The sequence below is a fragment of the Chenopodium quinoa genome, unplaced genomic scaffold (genome assembly GCF_001683475.1).
Source record: "Chenopodium quinoa cultivar QQ74 unplaced genomic scaffold, ASM168347v1, whole genome shotgun sequence".
In the NCBI taxonomy this organism is placed as follows: domain Eukaryota; kingdom Viridiplantae; phylum Streptophyta; class Magnoliopsida; order Caryophyllales; family Amaranthaceae; genus Chenopodium; species Chenopodium quinoa.
Genome location: NW_018744593.1, coordinates 5,457,560 through 5,476,304, shown reverse-complemented (window position 1 = coordinate 5,476,304; position 18,745 = coordinate 5,457,560). Strand labels below are relative to the sequence as shown.

The following is an 18,745-nucleotide window of genomic DNA, read 5'->3' as shown; positions in this document are numbered from 1 at the left end:
CCCCTAAACTTTCCTTGTACGTCTTTAATGTGCCACACCTTGTCAAATAAATCAATAATTCATTTCTTGACATTTTCTATTATAACCTAAGGATATCAAATCACCATGTTTATAGTTCAAGATCAATCAAGATATCTTCAACAATTATCTGTTAGTTTTTTTAGAGCAATTGTTAAGCCTATAGGACTATGAGAGTGTCTTAAAGCTCTCAATTAATTTATTTATTTTGGGCCCAGATGAACCACAAGAGCAATACAAAGTATAAATGTAGGTGAGAGATTTAAACCTGTGACATGTTATATACAGACCCTCAATCTTAACCATTAAGCCAAGACCTCAAGTCTTATAAGTTACGCAATATAATTGTTACCATAATCAAGTTTATTAATTGTAGGTAAGTAGTAAGACTTAACCAAACAATTACTGAGGTTGCAATATCATAAAAACCTATCAATTTGTAATCAAAGACTCATCAAACCAACATTTGCCATTCATAGTATATCCCTTGATTCCCAAACAAACCCTAGAAAGAAATTACATAATCACGAAATATATAATTACAACAAAATCAAATAAAGAATATAAAAGAAAAAAGTTTTAGAAAAAAAATTGTCACCAAATTGGTAAACCCACAATTTATTGTTTTGATGATTGATTAATTGATCCAATTGAAGTAACGAGGATTTAAGATAGAGGATGAAGGAATAAGATCAAGTCTCTAAGAAAATGGAACATAGGAGATGGTAGAATAGGCTCAACATCAATGCTTTTACACACAGCTTCACCCTCATTAATAAGCTAAGCTTGTTAGTGAAAGAATATTCAACCAAAAGATCTAAAACTAATGATTTCTCACTCACAGACTCTACAACCAATGATTCTTCCTTCTTCACTGCACCTTTTATGTCCAACATTTTCTCATCTTGACCCCTATAAGCAGCCAAAATAACCTTCCTCTAATGAACTACCATTCTTAATAAATCCATCATCATTGTCATCATAAATAGGCTCCATGTTACAATAAGGTGATACAGGTTAATTTTGCAGATCAACTTAAGGGGAAGGGTACATTAATTGCAAATTAGTAAGAAATTTTAATGCTTAAAGAATGTAGCACAAACTAATTAAAGACAAGAAATCTTACATCATCTAACTACATAGAGCACAAGATCAAGGCCATTACCAATTAATAGCAGTTAAATAGGTTTGCCTTGGGAAATCACTCATGCCCAACAATAGTTTAGAATAAAAGAAAAAAAAATAATAAAAAAATAAAAAAAAGAATAATTATCTAAGTCATGTTCTGTAATCCTTAAAAAAATGTTATTCTAATTTGTGCTTTGTATTAGATTTAATTTTGCCTTAAATTATCGAGTCAACTTTTTGATAATTAATTGATTGTAATGATATTTCCACAAAGTATATTAAAATATAGTACTTCATACAACTTAAATGGAGAGTTTAAATTTCTAGGATCAGTAGCTATATCTACCAAAATCACCATTTGCTAACAGTTATTTCTAACACAAATAAACAAACATGGTACAAGAGAGACTAATAACAAGCCTAACAAACCATGTTAGGCTGTTTGCCTTAAGGGGCTCTTTTGAATCCATCTAGCCATTATATCGATCTCCTTTTCCCTTTGATTCTTTAACCATGTTGGATCTTCTGGTTTTGTGCCATCATAATCCAAAAGTGAGACCCTTTGGACAAAAACAGAGCAAACTAAATAAATAAATGACCAGATAGAATAAACTCTTATTCTAATACTTTTATATTCAAAACAAAACACACCTTGTTCTGTATTTATTGTCATTAATGTATCTGAGATGTCTTCCAATAACATATTGGCTTAATCCACACAAAAAAAATTATGAGTCAAACAAACAAAGATCGAATACATATTAATCTACTCGTACTTCATATATGATAATTATTGGTATTAAATTTACCCGAAAGGACTGAATGAATATATCCATAAGCCCATTTTAGAAAATAATATTACTTGCAAAGTCCTTAAGTGATAATTGCATGTCTTATGATTAATTCAATTGAAACATGTTAGATAGTTGTAATTGTTCTATCTAAGATCAATATCAAAACAGATCACAAAATTACTTTGCCGCCATAGAAAGTTGATATCCAACGTAAACGTGTACCAACACTGTAAGTTTGAATGCAATAGTCGATATGATTTGTCATGTTGTAAGGTTCTGGTGGAAACATCGTATCGTTTCAACAACCTTGGCGCAAGACTAACTTGAAACAAATCTATTAATCAAATAAACAAGCAACATTGATTTAAACATATAGTGCATTTATTAAGTACGATTTATGTTTGATCAATTCTAAAATATAATTTAGTTACCTGCTAGGTCCATGATATGGTTGCATTTGGTTTCAGACCACGCACACATACGAGTTTCGATGCATCGTTTGTTTCAAGGCACGAATCTCTTCAACATACAAGAATTGCAGGTGCAATATCTCCTACAATGTTTGCGTTGAGACTTTGAACTATCTCCATACAAACTTCATTTATAAGTGTATTGAATCGCCCATTATATTGATCCGCAAAGTTGTACATATCGGCTAGATTCGATGTTAGCTCGTTAAGTGTGGTGGACTAAACAAAAATAAGATATAATTATCAAAGAATTTTATAAGAAGTAAAAAGCATTATCAAATGTAAATAAAATGATCACTCACTTCATAATTTTGAAAATTGTTTCAAGTTGACCAATAAATGTGTAGCAATTTTTTTTGATAAGATCCCAAGATTGTTGCATTCTATCATAACATTTTTTATTCATAGCTTGTATACAATGATATAAAGTAAAATTGAAGTTATTAGTCAAATATTAGTATACAATTTGATAAAGTAATTTCATAACAATAAGTCTTAGACAATATACCTTGAAATCGTTGCTAACCACCTCACAATAAACATTCTCTCATCTTTGGTCCATGTCATTATAAAAAATTGGGATCGAGAAGTCAAGTGCCCCAATAACAAGGTGAGGGAATTTCAGTCCAAACCATGGGACTCGCACTATAAATACAAAATAGCACAAGTAATCAGGGGAGGATCTTCATTAAGAACCTTATATTTTTGTAAGAGTTACTAGATGTGCGTGATAAAAATATTATGTCAAGTGACATATCCAACATTTTTTTCAAGTAGGTTCAAATATATGAAAATTAATTAAAATTTAATCCAACATAGACACTTATACTACTTAATTAAAAAAAAATTAATATTTAAATTAATTTTTATTGAGACCTTTTTTTACACTCGAATCATAACACTACAAATTAATTTCATAACTCAAAATGTATCAACTACAAATACAAATGGTATGTATTATTAAATTAAATTATTTTTGTACATATATTGTATATATATTGCACATGTTTCGTAATGTGTTGTTTGCATCTATTAGCCCATATTAGTTTGTGTAAATAAATTTTTTTGATCAAATTCACATATTCTTTCCTTATAGTGATCAATTATTATATTTTAATTGTATGTAACAAACTTTTACAAGAGTTAAGTGGGGTCAATTGACTTAATTGCTTTAAACTTCACTTCGGTCAAATTATTGTTTTTATTAATAGTTAGATATCTATAATTTTAATTAGAAGTTATTAAAGTTCAAAAATTGGTCTCATACCTTTTAGTGTAAGATCCGCCACTATTTGCAAATTATTAAGAAATCTTAATGCTTACAAAAAATGTAACACAAACAAGTTAGAGACAAGAAATCTTACATCATCTAACTACATAAACCACAAAATCAACGCCATTACAAATTAATAGCACTTAAATAGGTTTGCCTCGGGAGATCACTCAAGCCCAACAACAATACTTTAGATTAAAAAAAAACGATGAAATCATCGAAATAATGTTTTATAATCCTTACAAAAATTTTTGCTTCGTATTAGATTTAATTTTCCCTTAAATTATCTTGATTCAACTTTTTTGTAATTAATTGATTCTAAAGAAATTTCCACATAAAATATAATACTTCATACAACTTAAAGGGAGAGTTTTAAATTTCCTGTATCAGTAGCTATATCTACCATAACCACCATTTGCTAACAGTTATTTCTAACACAAATAAACACACATGGTACCAGAGAGACTAATAACAAGCCCAACTAAACCATATTAGGCTATTTGTTTTAAGGTATTGGCTCTTTTGAATCCATCTAGCCATTATATCGATCTCTTTTTCTCTTTGATTCTTTAACCATTTTGGATCTTCTGGTTTTATGCCATCATAATCCAAACAGTGAGACCCTTTGGACAAAAAACAGAGCAAACAGAACAAATAAATGACCAGATTGAATAAACTCCTATTCTAAAATTTTTATTTTCAAAACAAATCACACCTTGTTCTGTAGTTATTGCCATTAATGCATATGAGATGTCTTCCAGCACCTTATTGGCCTATTCTACCCAAAAAAATTATGACTCGAACAGACAAAGATCGAATACATATCAATCTACTTGTACTTTATATATGATAATTATTGGTGTTATTTTTACCGGAAAGGACTGAATGGATAGATCCATAAGCCCATTTGAGAAAATAATGTTACTTCTTGCAAAGTCCTTAAGTGATGATTGCATGTCTTACGATTAATTCAATTGAAACATGTTAGCTGGTTGTAATTATTCTATCTATGATCAATATCAAAACAAATCACAAACTTACTTTGTCGCCATAAAAAGTTGATATCCAACGGAAACGTGTACCAACACCGTAAGTTTGAATGCAATAGTCGATATGATTTGTCTTATTGATCGTTTCAACAAATTTGGCGCAAGACTAACTTGAAGCAAATCTATTAATCAAATAAACAAGCAACATTGATTTAAACGGATGTTGTTCATTAATTAAGTACGATTTATGTTAGATCAAATAGAAATATAATTTAATTACCTGTCAGGTCCACGATTTGGTTACATTTGGTTTCAGACCACACACACGTACGAGTTTGATGCATCGTCAGTGTTAAGGCACGAATCTCTTCGAGGTACAAGAATTGCACGTTCAATACCTCCTACAATGTTTATGTCCAGAGGTTGAACTATCTCCATACAAACTTCATTTATTAGTGTGTTGAACCGCCCGTTATATTGAGCGCAAACTTGTACATATTGGCTAGACTCGATGTTAGCTCATTGAGGGTTAACAAAGAACTAAACAAAAATAATATATAATTATCAAAAATTTTTATAAGAAGTAAACAATATTATTAAATTTAAATAAAATAATCACTCACTTTATAGTGTTGAAAATCGTTTTAAGTTTCATAAGACCATAAAATGTGCAGCAATTTTCTTGATTAGCTTAGATCCCAAAATTGTTGTATTCTATCATAACATTTTTTATTCGTAACTTGTATTTAATGATATAAAGTAAAAAGGAAGTTATTAGTCAAATATTAGAATACATTTTGATCAAGTGTTTGATACTGACAAGTCTGAAACAATATACCTTGAACTCGTTGTTGCTAACCACCTCACAATAACCATTCTCCCATTTTTGGTCCATGTCATTGTAAAAAGTCGAGACCGAGGAGGCTAGTGCCCTGATAGCAAGGTCAGGGAATTTCAGTCTAAACCATGTGACTAGTACTACAATACAAAATAGCACAAGTAATCAGGGGGGGAACTTCAATGAGAACCCTATAATTTTTGTAAGAGTTACTGGACGTGCGTGATAAAAATATTATGTCGACTCACATATCCAACATTTTTTTCAAGTAGGTTCAAATAAATGAAAATTAATTAAAATTTAATCTAAAATACACTTATACCGCTACTTATTTTTTAAAGAAATTAACAATTAAATTTATTTTTATCGAGATCTTAAATTTTTACACTCGAATCATAACATTACAAATTTATTTCATGACTCAAAATTTATCAACTACAAATCCAAAATGGTACGTATTTTTAAATTAAATTATTTTTGTATATATATTGTGCATATATTGCACATGTTTTGTAATATGTTGTTTGCATCTATTAGCCCATATAAGTCTGTGTAAATTTTTTTTTGATCAAATTCGCATATTGTTTCCTTATAGTGTTCAATTATTAAATTTTAATTGTATGTTCAAATTTTATATGAGTTAAGTGGGGTCGATTGACTTAATTGTTTTAAACTTGACTTTGGTCAAATTATTGTTTTTTTTGTTAATAGTTAAATATGTATAATTTTAATTAGAAGTTATTAAAGCTCAAAACTTGGCCCCTATACGTTTTAGTGTAAGATCCGCCACTATTTACAAATTGGTAAGAAATCTTAATGTTTAAAAAAAATGTAACACAAGCAAGTTAGAGACAAGAAATCTTACATCATCTAACTACATAGAGCACAAAATCAACATCATTACCAATTATTAGCACTTAAATAGGTTTTCCTTGGGGGATCACTCAAGCTCGACAACAATTATTTAGATAAAAAAAACGATGAATAATTATCTATGTCATGTTTTATAAACCTTAAAAAATTATTATTCTCATTTGTGCTTTGTATTAGATTTCATTTTCCCTAAAATTATCTTGATTCAACTTTTTTGTAATTAATTGATTGTAAAGATATTTCCATATAAAATATAATACTTCATACAACTTTAAGGGAGAGTTTTAAATTTCTTGTATCAGTAGCTATATCTACCATAACCACCATTTGCTAACAGTTATTTCTAATACAAATATACAAACAAAGTAAATGAGAAACTAATAACAAGCCCAACAAAACCATATTAGGTTATTTGTCTTAAGGTAGTGGCTCTTTTGAATCTATCTAGCCATTATATCAATCTCCTTTTCTCTTTGATTCTTTAACCATTTTGGGTTTTTTGGTTTTTGCCATCATAATCCAAACAGTCAGACCTTTTGGACAAAAAGCAGAACAAACAGAATAAATAAATGACCAAATTGAATAAATTCTTATTCTAAAATTTTTATTTTTAAAACAAAGCACACCTTGTTCTGTATTTAATGCCATTAATGTATCTGAGATGTCTTCATACACCATATTAGCTTATTCCACCAAAAAAAATTATGAGTTGGACAAACAAAGATCGAATACATATCAATCTAATTGTACTTCATATATGATAATTGTTGGTATTATATTACGCAAAAGGACTCAATGGATCCATAAGCCCATTTGAGAAATTAATGTTACTTACAAAGTCCTTAAGTGATGATTTCATGTCTTACAATTAGTTCAATTGAAACATATTAGCTAGTTGTAATTATTCTATCTAAGATCAATATCAAAACAGATCTCAAACTTACTTTGCCTCCATAGAAAGTGATATCCAACGTAAACGTGTACCAACATTGTAAATTTGAATGCAATAGTTGATATGATTTTTCATGTTGTAAGGTTTCGGTGGAAACTTCGTATGGTTTCCACAACCTTGGCACAAGATAACTTGAAACAAATTAAATCTATTAATCATATAGGCAAGTAACATTGGTTTGAACGGATGAGGTGCATTAATTAAATACTGTTTATGTTTGATCAATTCTAAAATAAAATTTAGTTACCTGCCAGGTCCATGATTTGGTTGCATTTAGTTTCAGACCACGAACACGTACGAGTTTTAATTCAATGCATCATCTGTTTCAAGGCACGAATCACTTCGAGATACAAAAATTGTACGAGCAATACCTCCTACTAAGTTTGTGTCTGGAGGTTGAACTATCTCCGTACAATTTTCATTTATAAGTGTGTTGAACTGCCAGTTATATTGTACTGCAAACTTGTACATATCTGCTAGACTCGATGTTAGTTCGTTGATGGTCAACAAAGGACTAAACAAAAATAAGATATAATTATCAAAGAATATTATAAGAAGGAAAAAACATTATAAAATTTAAATAAAATAATCACTTACCTTATAGTGTTAAAAATCGTTCGATTCCAAGTTTCATAAGAACATAAGATTGTGCAGCAATTTTCTTGATTAGATCGCAAGATTGACGTATTCTATCATTACATTTTTTTTTATTCACAACCTGAATATAATGATATAAAGTAAGAAGGAAGTTATTAAATTAGTCAAATATTAGTATACATATTGATCATTGTTTTAATAATGATAAGTTTCAAACTATATACCTTGAAATCGTTGCTAACCACCTCACGATAAACATTCTCCAATCTTTGGTCCATGTCATTGTCAAAAACCAGGCCAAGGAGGCTAGTGCACCAATAGCAAGGTGGGGAATTTCAGTCTAAACCATGTGACTAGCACTATAATTACAAAATAGCACAAGTAATCAGGAGAGAATCTTCATTGGGGCTCATAGGGGTCTGAACCCTATAATTTTTGTAAAAGTTACGAGATGTGTGTGATAAAAATATTATATCTGTTGGGTTTTGTGATGTCCAACATCACACAGAAGGAAACCCGCCCAAAATCCGCACACAAATTAAAGTAATTACGCATGTATTAAAACCATAATCACATAATTAACAAGAGGAGAGAGAAAGAATCATTACCTTTGTCGCGTGCTTCGTTCTCACTAGAGCTCGGACTTGAAAGCGTAGAATCCTGCAAATGCGCGAACCTCCGACGGCTTACACCCTCGCTCCCCGAACCGACCCGACCCTTACCCCGAAGCTTAGTCGGGGCTAGGCAAAAAATAAATTAGATTATTAGAACGAAGGTTTTGTCTTCTTAGAGATCCCTTTAAGTTTACAACTCAAGTGCTCCTTCCTAATGCCAAATGATTGGTATTTATAGGGAAAGGAGCCCTTGAAATCTCATCTCCCATCAAGCATGTGCTGGTGGCCTGCCTTGGCAGCCAAGGCAGCCTCACTGGCGCCTAGCGCCATGGCTGGGCCTCCCAGCCAGCCCGCATATATGCACGCACAACCAGTAGGCCACGCACGCAATGCGAGTTGCTGTTGCAGCTACGTTGCTTGTGCTAGGCAGCGCCTAGCTGGCTGTTGCAATGCTTGTGCTAGGCTGCGCCCAGCTAGCTGCTGCGACCATGCGTGAGGCTCAGTGAGCATATGCTTGCTACTGGCCTTGCGATGGTGCGGGGCTAGCTGTTGGCTTGCCTAGCAAGCGCGATCAACCATGCTGGCCTTGCGATGAGCGCAAGGCATGGTTGGCCAGCATGCTCAGCCATGCTAGGCATGCTGAGCTTGCGGCTAAGCATTGCCTTGCGGCAGTGGCCCTTGGCTAGCCATGCTAGCCATCTTGCCCTAGCAACGATTTGTCGTTTGGTCGATTTTTCCGTCTCGTCAATTCCTAAATTCGACTCGACTTACAACGCTCGGTTCGCTCGGAATCCGACGTCTTTTTTCGTAAATATTCTATTGACTCATATAATCTTTCGGATTAATTCGTCGTTTCGGTTCAGTTCTATGATTGGGTGTGACCCGAAGGGTTCAGTCAAGATTAAGCTGTAATATTAATTATGCATTAATATTATTGATCGGAAGCGACCTCCAGCTAGGCATTCCGATCACTTGACCTCACTGAATATTTAGCTTTCTAATTAATTCCGAACCCTCTATCGGAATAGTAGGTACTTTTAAATTAAATTATTTTTGTACATATATTGTACATATATTGCACATGTTTCGTAATATGTTGTTTGCATCTATTAGCCTAAATAAGTTAATGTAAATTAAATTTTTTGATCAAATTCGCATATTGTTTCCTTATAGTGATTAATAATTATATTTTAAATGCATATAACAAACTTTTATAACGATTAAGTCACTAGGCGAAAATACGAATTCCCCATTGGTTCAAAGCCCCCATTTCGCACCAGTTTTGAACCGGGCTGGATTTGGGGGGTGCTAAAACCCCATAGATTTCCCACCGGTTTAAAACCGATGGGAAAAATGACTTTTCGCACCGGTTCTTGTGGAAAACCGGTGCCAAAAACCAAACTTTTCGCACCGGTGTTTACTTAGAACCGGTGCCAAAAGTCTCCAAAATTATTTTTAAAAAACTTTTAGCACCGGTTCTTTTCCAAAATCGGTGCCAAAAGTGCCCCAAAAAAATAATTTTTTTTTTTTTGCATTTTTTTTCACTTAAATTGTACCAAATACTTGTATATAATCATAATATACATTAAACACATATATTTTCTTCAATAACTTGTAATATTACACTTTAAAAAACTAAAAAAAAAATGGACATATAAACACTAACATATATATTTTCTTCAAAAACAGCATACTGTCTGAGTTTTAGCAGGGGCTGTCCTGGTCTTGTGCTGGTGGCTGCTCTGCTGGATGTTGTGTTGTTGTGTGTTCAGGCTAACAGGCTGCTCTGCTGTTTGCTGTGCGGCTGTTTCTGTTCTGCTGCGCTGCTGTGCCTCTGTTCTGTTCAGGCTGGCTGGGCATCTGTTTGCTTCTGTGGCTGTGTCTCTGTTATGTTTAGGCTGGCTGGGTGACTGGTTTGAGTTCTTGAGTTGCTGTGTTTCTGTTCTGCTCTGGTCAAGCTGTGCTGGGTGTTTGCTGCTCTGCTGTAGTGCTGTGTTGCTTGCTGGTTTGGCTGCTCTGGGTCAGGCTGCTGTTTTTGCTGGGTTCTGCTGCAGCTGCTGTGGTGTTGTGCTGGTGACGCTCTATTATTTCTAGAGATCACTTATGGGAAAAAACTCAATGCCAGAAAGAATAATCCATCAAATGCAAGGCACCAACAGACTAGAATAACAATTTACTACGTAGTTAGCAAAGATCACTCAAGAGCATTTGTAACATTAGTGGTTCTCACTTCTCAGACTCTGGCCATTATGTGCATTACGAAGTTGATTACCTTATAACAGGATACGTAAGGCGAAGTACTTCCTCCTATCTTTTTCGAATGGCCGAAGTTGACATATATGGTCAGCACAAGTCAAGAATAGATCATAAAATTTTGATTACCCTGTCCTGAATCCTGAAGACATTTCTTAATTGATAAAAATAAAGACTTTGATAAAATCCAATGTCTGTTTGTCAAGCATACATCAGAAAAGATAGATATATGCAAACAACCATGAATTATATTGCAAATCGCCTCTTACCAAACTGATGATTGTTTTCAAGTATCACTCATCCCATCTCAAAATAATATTCAGTCATCAAAGATCAAACCTTGCTAACTTTGATCATTATTATTTATCACACTACCTATAAATACAGCATATAAACCATAAAATGATTTTCTTTTGGATTAATTTATTGAGATGAATCTAATTCTAACTGTATCATTGTTCATTGTTGAGAGAAGAGGTCCAAATTCATATTTCCAATTAAACAGTAGTAGTAATGGGAGAATAGGTCCAATTTCATAGTTCAATTATCAACCAAATTTGTTTCAATTATCAAATCAGGCTCATAATTTCTTCTCTAGCAACATAATCGCTCCTTAGTATCAGAAACTTAGACTACATAGACCATTTTACATAGACACAATCCTACACAAATGGTTTCCTCTATCCTACAACACATTATTTTAATTACGCAAAGCTCAATGCATATATGTTGATATTATAACATTTTATCTCTCTCAAGAATCTCAACTCTAAAACATTTTGAATACAATATTATGAATTCACACCTTGTTGGCCCACATCAGTCCGCAAGCATTGCACAAGGTTCTTGGACCAGCTGGTCCGCGTCGCATAACTGGTGTATCATTTTCACTAATACCACAATGCTGACACTTGTTTGAACTGGAAATTATAGAGAAAATTAGAAAGGGAATAAGCAGAAATTCGGATATAAATTAATTACTATCCTTCAGCACATTGTGCATATGGGAGGAGCAAGGATTAAATTAACAAGGATTCACACAGTTTCTGGTCCCAGGCTTCTACCAACCACTAAGTTCTTTTTAGCTTCCAAATTGAAAGATGTCGAACCTTCTCTCAAAGATGCAAATTGGCCATTCTTGCGGTGCATCCTAGAAATAGAAAAGAGAAATAAAGCACACTAGTGTCAAGAAGCAATCCCTTAAGTTGACAAAAGTAATCACCTCAGCTTTTACAGTCACTGTCTGCCTTGTTAGTTCAAGTAAAGAATGTGTTTACATGTACTTTGTGATGTGTGGTGTTATATATGAGTGAAGATAGCTATAGACCTCACGGGTTGGATTCGGGCACACGTACTAAACATTTGCTGCAATTCAAATTCTTGGATCATAGAGCCAACAGAACAAGCTGATACATCTTTATAAGTGTGAACAAGCTTATTCATCAACTTGGTGTTACTGCTCTATTATATATTATAAGATTCATACATGTATGATCAGTCTACTTCACCAATTTAATACCACTAGAGCCTTAATTAGGTGAGTTCTATTTTAATGCATGTAAGCTACGTATGTACATCCAAAATGTGCTAGTTAGAACCAGAAGAATAACATCCCCAGGAGGTGAAACACAAAAGAGTGGCCTGAACATTTTCATTCCTTAGAATGATACTGATATCTCTTGAAATAAGATAAGCTATAAATACAGATAATCACTGAACAGAGACAGTAACTAATCTAAGCATCAACCAACTGACCAAGGGATATGAAGGCTAAGGACCAAGAGGGACAAGAGATGAGCCGCCTTTTAGGGTGAAAATAGTATCACTTGGTGCATTTGAGTAATTAAGGTTTTGTCCAAACAGTAGACATTCCTCCACACCCTACTAAAATATTATTATCAACATCAATCAAAAGCGAACATTTTCCCTAATAAATTATACCCACACTAATATTATTAAGCATAAATCATACACATATAGACAAAATCCACACCATAAGTCATAGATTTAAAAAAAAAAGGACTTAAATTTTTTTCTATGTTACACTTAACAAAAACCCACAAAAACTATTTTTTTTTTCAGATTTCCACATGAATCACAACAGAAACACAACCCCATTTAAAATTACTTACAAAAATAAAACATGGGATTTCAGCATCATTCAACAAAATTACAACCCCATAATAAAGTAAATTTATTTTTTTTTTTTTTTTTCAGATTTCCACAACAGAAACACAACCCCATTTAAAATTACTTACAAAAATAAAACATGGGATTTCAGCATCATTCAACAAAATCACAACCCCATAACAAAATCACACCTGGTTTTGCAAAGCTTGTTGGCTATCTGCTGGCTGTTAGCTGTTGTCTGGTGCTGTGCCTGCCTGGTGCTGGCTGTTGCTGCTGTTTAACCTGTCAAAGTGAGTTATAGAAACGAAATTGTAAAAAAAAAATTATAAGTTGTTACGTTCCATGTCCTTAATAATATAACCTGTCATCATCATCTTCATCAGTCATCCTTTCTAACAAAACTACAGTAACAATAGCTAAAACCTGCACATAATTAAAACAACAGATACAACAGATCCAATACAAGACAGAACTAGGCATGAGGTTAATCAAATAAGTATCAACCAATAGACAATCACCCCAAAATCTAATTGGTAAACCAGCATGAAATCTAATAGCTCAAGCAGTCTCAAGGAGATGCTTATGTTTCCTTTCAACTCTCCCATTCTGCTGGGGACAACGAGGAATACTTCTCTGATGCAAAATACCTTTCTAAGAAAAGAAAGCAGAACAAACATCTTGAAAAAATTCAGTTCCATTGTCACTTCTGAAGACCTTAACAGAAGTGTGAAACTGATTTTCAACATATGCAACAAAATTCCCTATCCAAAACAAATTGAAACTGACTACTGAGCATACCTGATTTGACCTGACACAAACAACTGATTTTCAGACAATGTAACATTTAGCACTATAAGGCATGACAAATATATCTCTACACTTCCTTTTAAATGAGTGTCAGTCACCAACTAGTACTCCTTTTAACACTATAATCCTTCATTATTTGTCCCAAAAGAAAACAAGAAATAAATATAAGATGTAGAAGTTACCCGGTATGGCCTTGCAAAGTGGCCCGAAGCTTAGAACCACGAAGACTTGGATCCCATATCTTAACCTAGAAGATTTTGAAGTGAATGAAAGGTAAATCAGTTTCAAAATCTTAACAATCATTAATATATCCTCGTCAAGATGTAAATGCACACAAATAAACACTCCTAGACAATTAGTGCTCCCAAGAGCTCAACAGGCAACATTCAACTTCGTATACTACCTCCGGTTTTTTTTTATGTGCAACTTTGAGGCTTTTTGCGGTTCACGAAGCAAAAAATGATAATGGTGATTAATGTATTATAGGGGTATGTAATTAAGGTGGAGAGAGAATGTTATGAAAATTAATCAACCACCCACTACCACCACCAAAACCAGCCAACACCACCGTCGCCTTCACCAACACCACCGTCTGCTTCACCAACACCACCACTACCACCCCCACGAAACCACCACCACAACCAACCCCACGTAACCAACCCTACCTCACGAAAACCCACCGACGGAACCACCACCTCCACGAACACACCAAAACCCAGAACAACGACCACCCACCAAAACCCACCGATGGAACCACCAAAACCCACCCACCAGAACCCAGATCCGCGGCCACCCACCGCCTTCACCGTACTAACACCACCGTACCAACACCAGAACCCAATTCAACGGAACCACGAAACAAAACCCCCAACTCGAACCGAAAACCACGACCCCCCCTTCACCGAACCAACACCATTGCCGCCTTTAACGCGGGCCCTTCACCACTACCAGTACCACCACTACCAACCCCACGACCACCACCCTCATGAAAACCCACGACCATGACTACCAACCACACGACCACCACCCTCATGAAAACCCATGACCATGACTACCAACCCTGACAGAGGAGAGAGAAAATACGGGGGAAGATGAAGATGAAGATGGTTTTGAAGAGGAGAGAGAAAATATGGGGGAAGATGAAGTGAACTGTTAAACATCGCCCGCAAATTCCTACATAAAGCCCACAAAATAAGAGTGAAATGACACTTTTGCCCTCATACTAAAAAACACACAATTTCTCTCTCTACTCTCTACTTCCACTTTCTCTCTCTAAATTATTTCCAGAGCTATGTCGAGGCGGCCCGGCAAGGAAGTGGCGGCACCGGCGGTGGGCGGAAGGCGGTTTGCCGGCCAGAAGGTAAATTTTTTAATTTTTGTAATTTTTTTTAAAAAAAAAAACCTCCGGCGACGGTGGGGCGCCAAGGCGAGACGCCACCACCACGGCGGAGGCGCCTAGGCAAGGCGCCCATACGGTGGTGGCGGCGCCAAGCCCAGACGCCACTACCACGGCTATGGCGCCGAGCCTCTGCGCCGCCGCCGTGGTAGTGGCGTCTGGGCTTGGCGCCGCCACCACCGTATGGGCGCCTTGCCTAGGCGCCTCGTTCTTTTTTTTTTTTTAAATTTTTTTTTTTTTTTTTTAATTTTAAATTTTATTTTCGATTTTTTTTTTTTTTTTTAAAAAATTTGTTTTTCTTTTTTTTAAATTGTATGTTCCCTTTTTTTTTTTATCTTTTTTTTTTTAAATTTTGTTTTTTTATTTGTTTTAATTTTATATTTTTTATGTTTATAATTTTATTTCCGTGACTTGTTTATTTGCTTTTGTGTTTATTTTCGACTTTTTTTTAATTTGTTTTCGTTATTATGTTTCGTTATTTACTTGGAGTTAGGCATCGCAATTTAGACCTGGTGCGGGGAAGAGTATTGACGTCGTGAGGAGTACGATCTACTCAATGGAGAGCTCGGGGCCCAGACACGTTAGATCCCGTGGTATTTCGGCCTCGGCCCGCAGAGAACGGGTGCACTGTTCTGCGGACGATGAAGATGATGATGATGATGATGAGGAGGAGGAGGAGGAGGTCGAGGAGGAGGAGGTCGAGGAGGAGGAGGACGAGGACGAGGATGATGCAGATGAGGATGTCGACGATCAGAGTGGACCATATGATGATTACGGTCCATTCAGTCAGAGACTTGATGATACGTATGAGACGCATAGGGTAGATGTGCGTAAGGGTCGAGATGGTAGGTTTGTTAGTAGATCTGGCACATCATCTGCGTCCACTGTGTCTGCGGGTAGCAGAAAACGGTCGAGGGCCGTTAATGATTCTTGGATGGTGAGGGGTGAGGTGGCCGGGGGACCTATAGACAGAGTAGGCCAGTTTTCTTGGGGGTCGGCTACGCTGGCGTATCTGTATCGCCAGTTAGGATTCTCGAGCCGGGCTGATGCAGCAGGTATCACTGGATGTCTGACGTTGTTACAGACCTGGATATACGAGTATTTTCCTGCGTTTCGACCACACCGCGACCCGGTTCCCATTGGTGATGGCCAGCCACGTGCCTGTGCGTGGAGTCCGCGTGTCGAGAAGAAGTCCGTTGACCGCCTGCGCTCCATACGGTTATCGCTTGACAGGATGTCCCCCTTAGAGGTACAGTGATTAAATTATTTCTACTTTTACAATCTGATGCTTTATTTTATGACTGTTACTGATTTTAAATAATGTGCAGGTGAACTGGATGCCTTTTGGCCAGAACCCTAGTAATAGGGTACCCAGGACCCTCTACACTGGACTGATTCAGTATCGCGAGATCGTAGAGGCGTACATGCCGCAGCGCTGTCTTCGCCAGCTTGGATTTGTCCAAGTTGTCCCACCTCCACCGGCATGGCCCAGTAAGGCGGTACGATCTGCGTCGTCGAAGGAGTACGTCGTCCAATGGCCGTCAAACATGATATCCATGTGGGAGCAGTTTCCGATGGTTGCCCGCCTATGGACGGCGGAGCTGCAGCGGCCGCCAAGTGGGGTGACTGCCATGTGTGACCAGCACTACATGGAATGGTACATCCGGCACTCGCACCCGAGGTTGATCAAAGACATCGACGACGCAGATGATGACGATGTGCCACCTGCCACTGCCTCTTATGCGGTACGTCTCATCTTTTATTTGTTGTTCTCTTATTTTAATATATATATGTATAATACGTCGTTTCATGTTTTTTGTTTTGTGTAGTGGATGGGCAAGATTATGCAGTTGGGACACCGACTTTTTGAGGAAAGGGACTGCATGACGAGTGCATCAGGCAGAGCTGTTATTGACGATCTGGAACGGACCCTTGAGCAGTGGCAGTGGGCGTCACAGAGGGATTACTGATATTTGAAATTAGACATTATCATTTTAGTTTGTAATATTTGACATTATTGTTCTTAGTTTTTAAAATTCAATATTATCATTTTATTTTGTAATATTTGAAATTATTGTTGTTAGTTTTTATAATGAAACATTATCTTTTAAAAATGAACACATAGAAATGACATAGTATTGACAATACAAGGCCTCATAGTAAAAGGTAGGTGTACATCAACAAAAACTACATGGCAATTAAATTGTTCCACTGTTGCACGCGAGCATGGTACAAAGCATCCCAACCCTCCACGCTTGCTCTACGAATTTCATACCACTTCGGTATGATATTTGGGACCGGAAAATCGGGTGACATGTCTAATCGGATAAAATGTCTGTATGACGGCCCAAGAAATCCAATAACAACGTCCCTTACCGGTCTGGTGACGGTCTCGCGCGAACACCAGGGCAGAACCGTTGTACATGGATAATAGGCTCGACTATGTAAACCAAGGCCGAAATGCATGACTGCACACTTGTAGATGTTTGCAACGGCAAAGAGATCAAGTGGCGCATCGAACCAATGATTTTGACCGCAAGGTCCCCCTCCCCACCGGATACGCTGCAGAGACCTATCCAAGTCCTCGCCGTACACATGGCCATACACATCTCGGTTTGATGCGATTTCACTGTACATCAACTGCCGCACTAAACCGTAGTTGTCTTCACCCATTTGAAACACATCCGCCACAACCCGAAATCCGCAGTTACCATCTGCAATGACATCATTCCACCCGTCCAAGAATGGCATCATGATATTAGGGATCCTGTCCTTATATGGAAAATGTTCAATGTCCATTCTCCCTGTTACACACATCAATAAACACAATAAACAAGTCAACAGTAAACTAATCAAACAGTCAACAAAAGAAATTGAAGTCGAATGTCTTACCGGTGCCGGGCATATTCACCGACGACGATGATTGGCTGCCACTTGATGAGGATGTACGACCACGGCCACGGCCACGGCCACGACCGCGAATGTACTCAAACGCACTCTTGTTCCGCCGTGGTTGTCGACCCCTAGGTCGCTCGACCCCTTCCGGTTCCTCGGTATCCAAACACGATGTATTGAACATGTCATGAAGTATGTGTGTAGCACTACGAATGATCGAAGGGTGACTGGAGGACACTTGGTCAAACATCATCTGAAACTGCTCCAACTCCTCCTGTTCACGGTGAACCGTATGCGGAACAGCATGCTCTCCGATAACGAGCGTCCGCCAGAATGGATGAACCTGATCGACATGTAACGACGCCCTGTCTTGCGTAATTACGCGGTGAATGGTGCATGCACAAGGTAATCCATGAGTCATTGATATAGCACATCCGCACCGAATAGCCACTTCATCGCCCAACTCCCTCATCCTGGTATACTCGCTCAGAATCAACCCCAAACAGTGGTGTGACACACGACCGTTGAGAATCTTAAATATGAAATGGCCATACAACATGCCATGTCGTCGTCTGGAGTCCTCGAGATAGTTCTTGATGCCGTTCCTCTGAGTATCAATAGCCTTGTTTATTCTCTCGAACAGTGTATCCAGAGCAGCCGTGGAAGAATCAATCCAGTCCTTCAAAGCTCTATGAGCGCTCTCGACTCTGCATGTCGT

The 18,745-nt window shown here is 36.6% G+C and overlaps 2 protein-coding genes and 1 long non-coding RNA gene across 4 annotated transcripts; 1 reads left to right on the top strand and 2 right to left on the bottom strand.

The window, feature by feature from the left end:
- Nucleotides 1-11,604: 11,604 nt before the first annotated feature.
- Nucleotides 11,605-14,874, bottom strand: LOC110699734. 2 transcript variants are annotated; one of them, XR_002506977.1, is made up of 5 exons: nt 14,140-14,874; nt 13,919-13,983; nt 13,121-13,211; nt 11,839-11,949; nt 11,605-11,719 (listed from the first exon to the last, which is right to left on the bottom strand). It is a non-coding gene; the product is annotated as an uncharacterized LOC110699734 (long non-coding RNA). The 2 variants fall into 2 exon arrangements; XR_002506976.1 differs by having other exon boundaries at nt 13,919-14,874.
- Nucleotides 14,875-16,504: 1,630 nt separating this feature from the next.
- Nucleotides 16,505-17,130, top strand: LOC110699888. Its single transcript, XM_021877393.1, has 2 exons — nt 16,505-16,877; nt 16,962-17,130. The coding sequence occupies exons 1-2, from the start codon at nt 16,557-16,559 to the stop codon at nt 17,100-17,102; spliced, it is 462 nt and encodes a 153-aa protein (XP_021733085.1). The 5' UTR covers nt 16,505-16,556; the 3' UTR covers nt 17,103-17,130.
- Nucleotides 17,131-17,223: 93 nt separating this feature from the next.
- LOC110699732 lies at nt 17,224-18,426 on the bottom strand. Its single transcript, XM_021877258.1, has 2 exons — nt 18,025-18,426; nt 17,224-17,936 (listed from the first exon to the last, which is right to left on the bottom strand). The coding sequence occupies exons 1-2, from the start codon at nt 18,278-18,280 to the stop codon at nt 17,320-17,322; spliced, it is 873 nt and encodes a 290-aa protein (XP_021732950.1). The 5' UTR covers nt 18,281-18,426; the 3' UTR covers nt 17,224-17,319.
- Nucleotides 18,427-18,745: the final 319 nt, after the last annotated feature.

What these genes read in the sequence shown, in the direction of transcription:
- LOC110699888 (XM_021877393.1), top strand. Translation starts at nt 16,557, where the DNA reads ATGCCGCAGCGCTGTCTTCGCCAGCTTGGATTTGTCCAAGTTGTCCCA. An exon ending in CTGCCACTGCCTCTTATGCG is followed by an intron (nt 16,878 to 16,961) that starts GTACGTCTCATC and finishes TGTTTTGTGTAG; the next exon opens with TGGATGGGCAAGATTATGCA.
- LOC110699732 (XM_021877258.1), bottom strand. Translation starts at nt 18,280, where the DNA reads ATGATGTTTGACCAAGTGTCCTCCAGTCACCCTTCGATCATTCGTAGT. An exon ending in GGTGAATATGCCCGGCACCG is followed by an intron (nt 17,937 to 18,024) that starts GTAAGACATTCG and finishes TGTGTGTAACAG; the next exon opens with GGAGAATGGACATTGAACAT.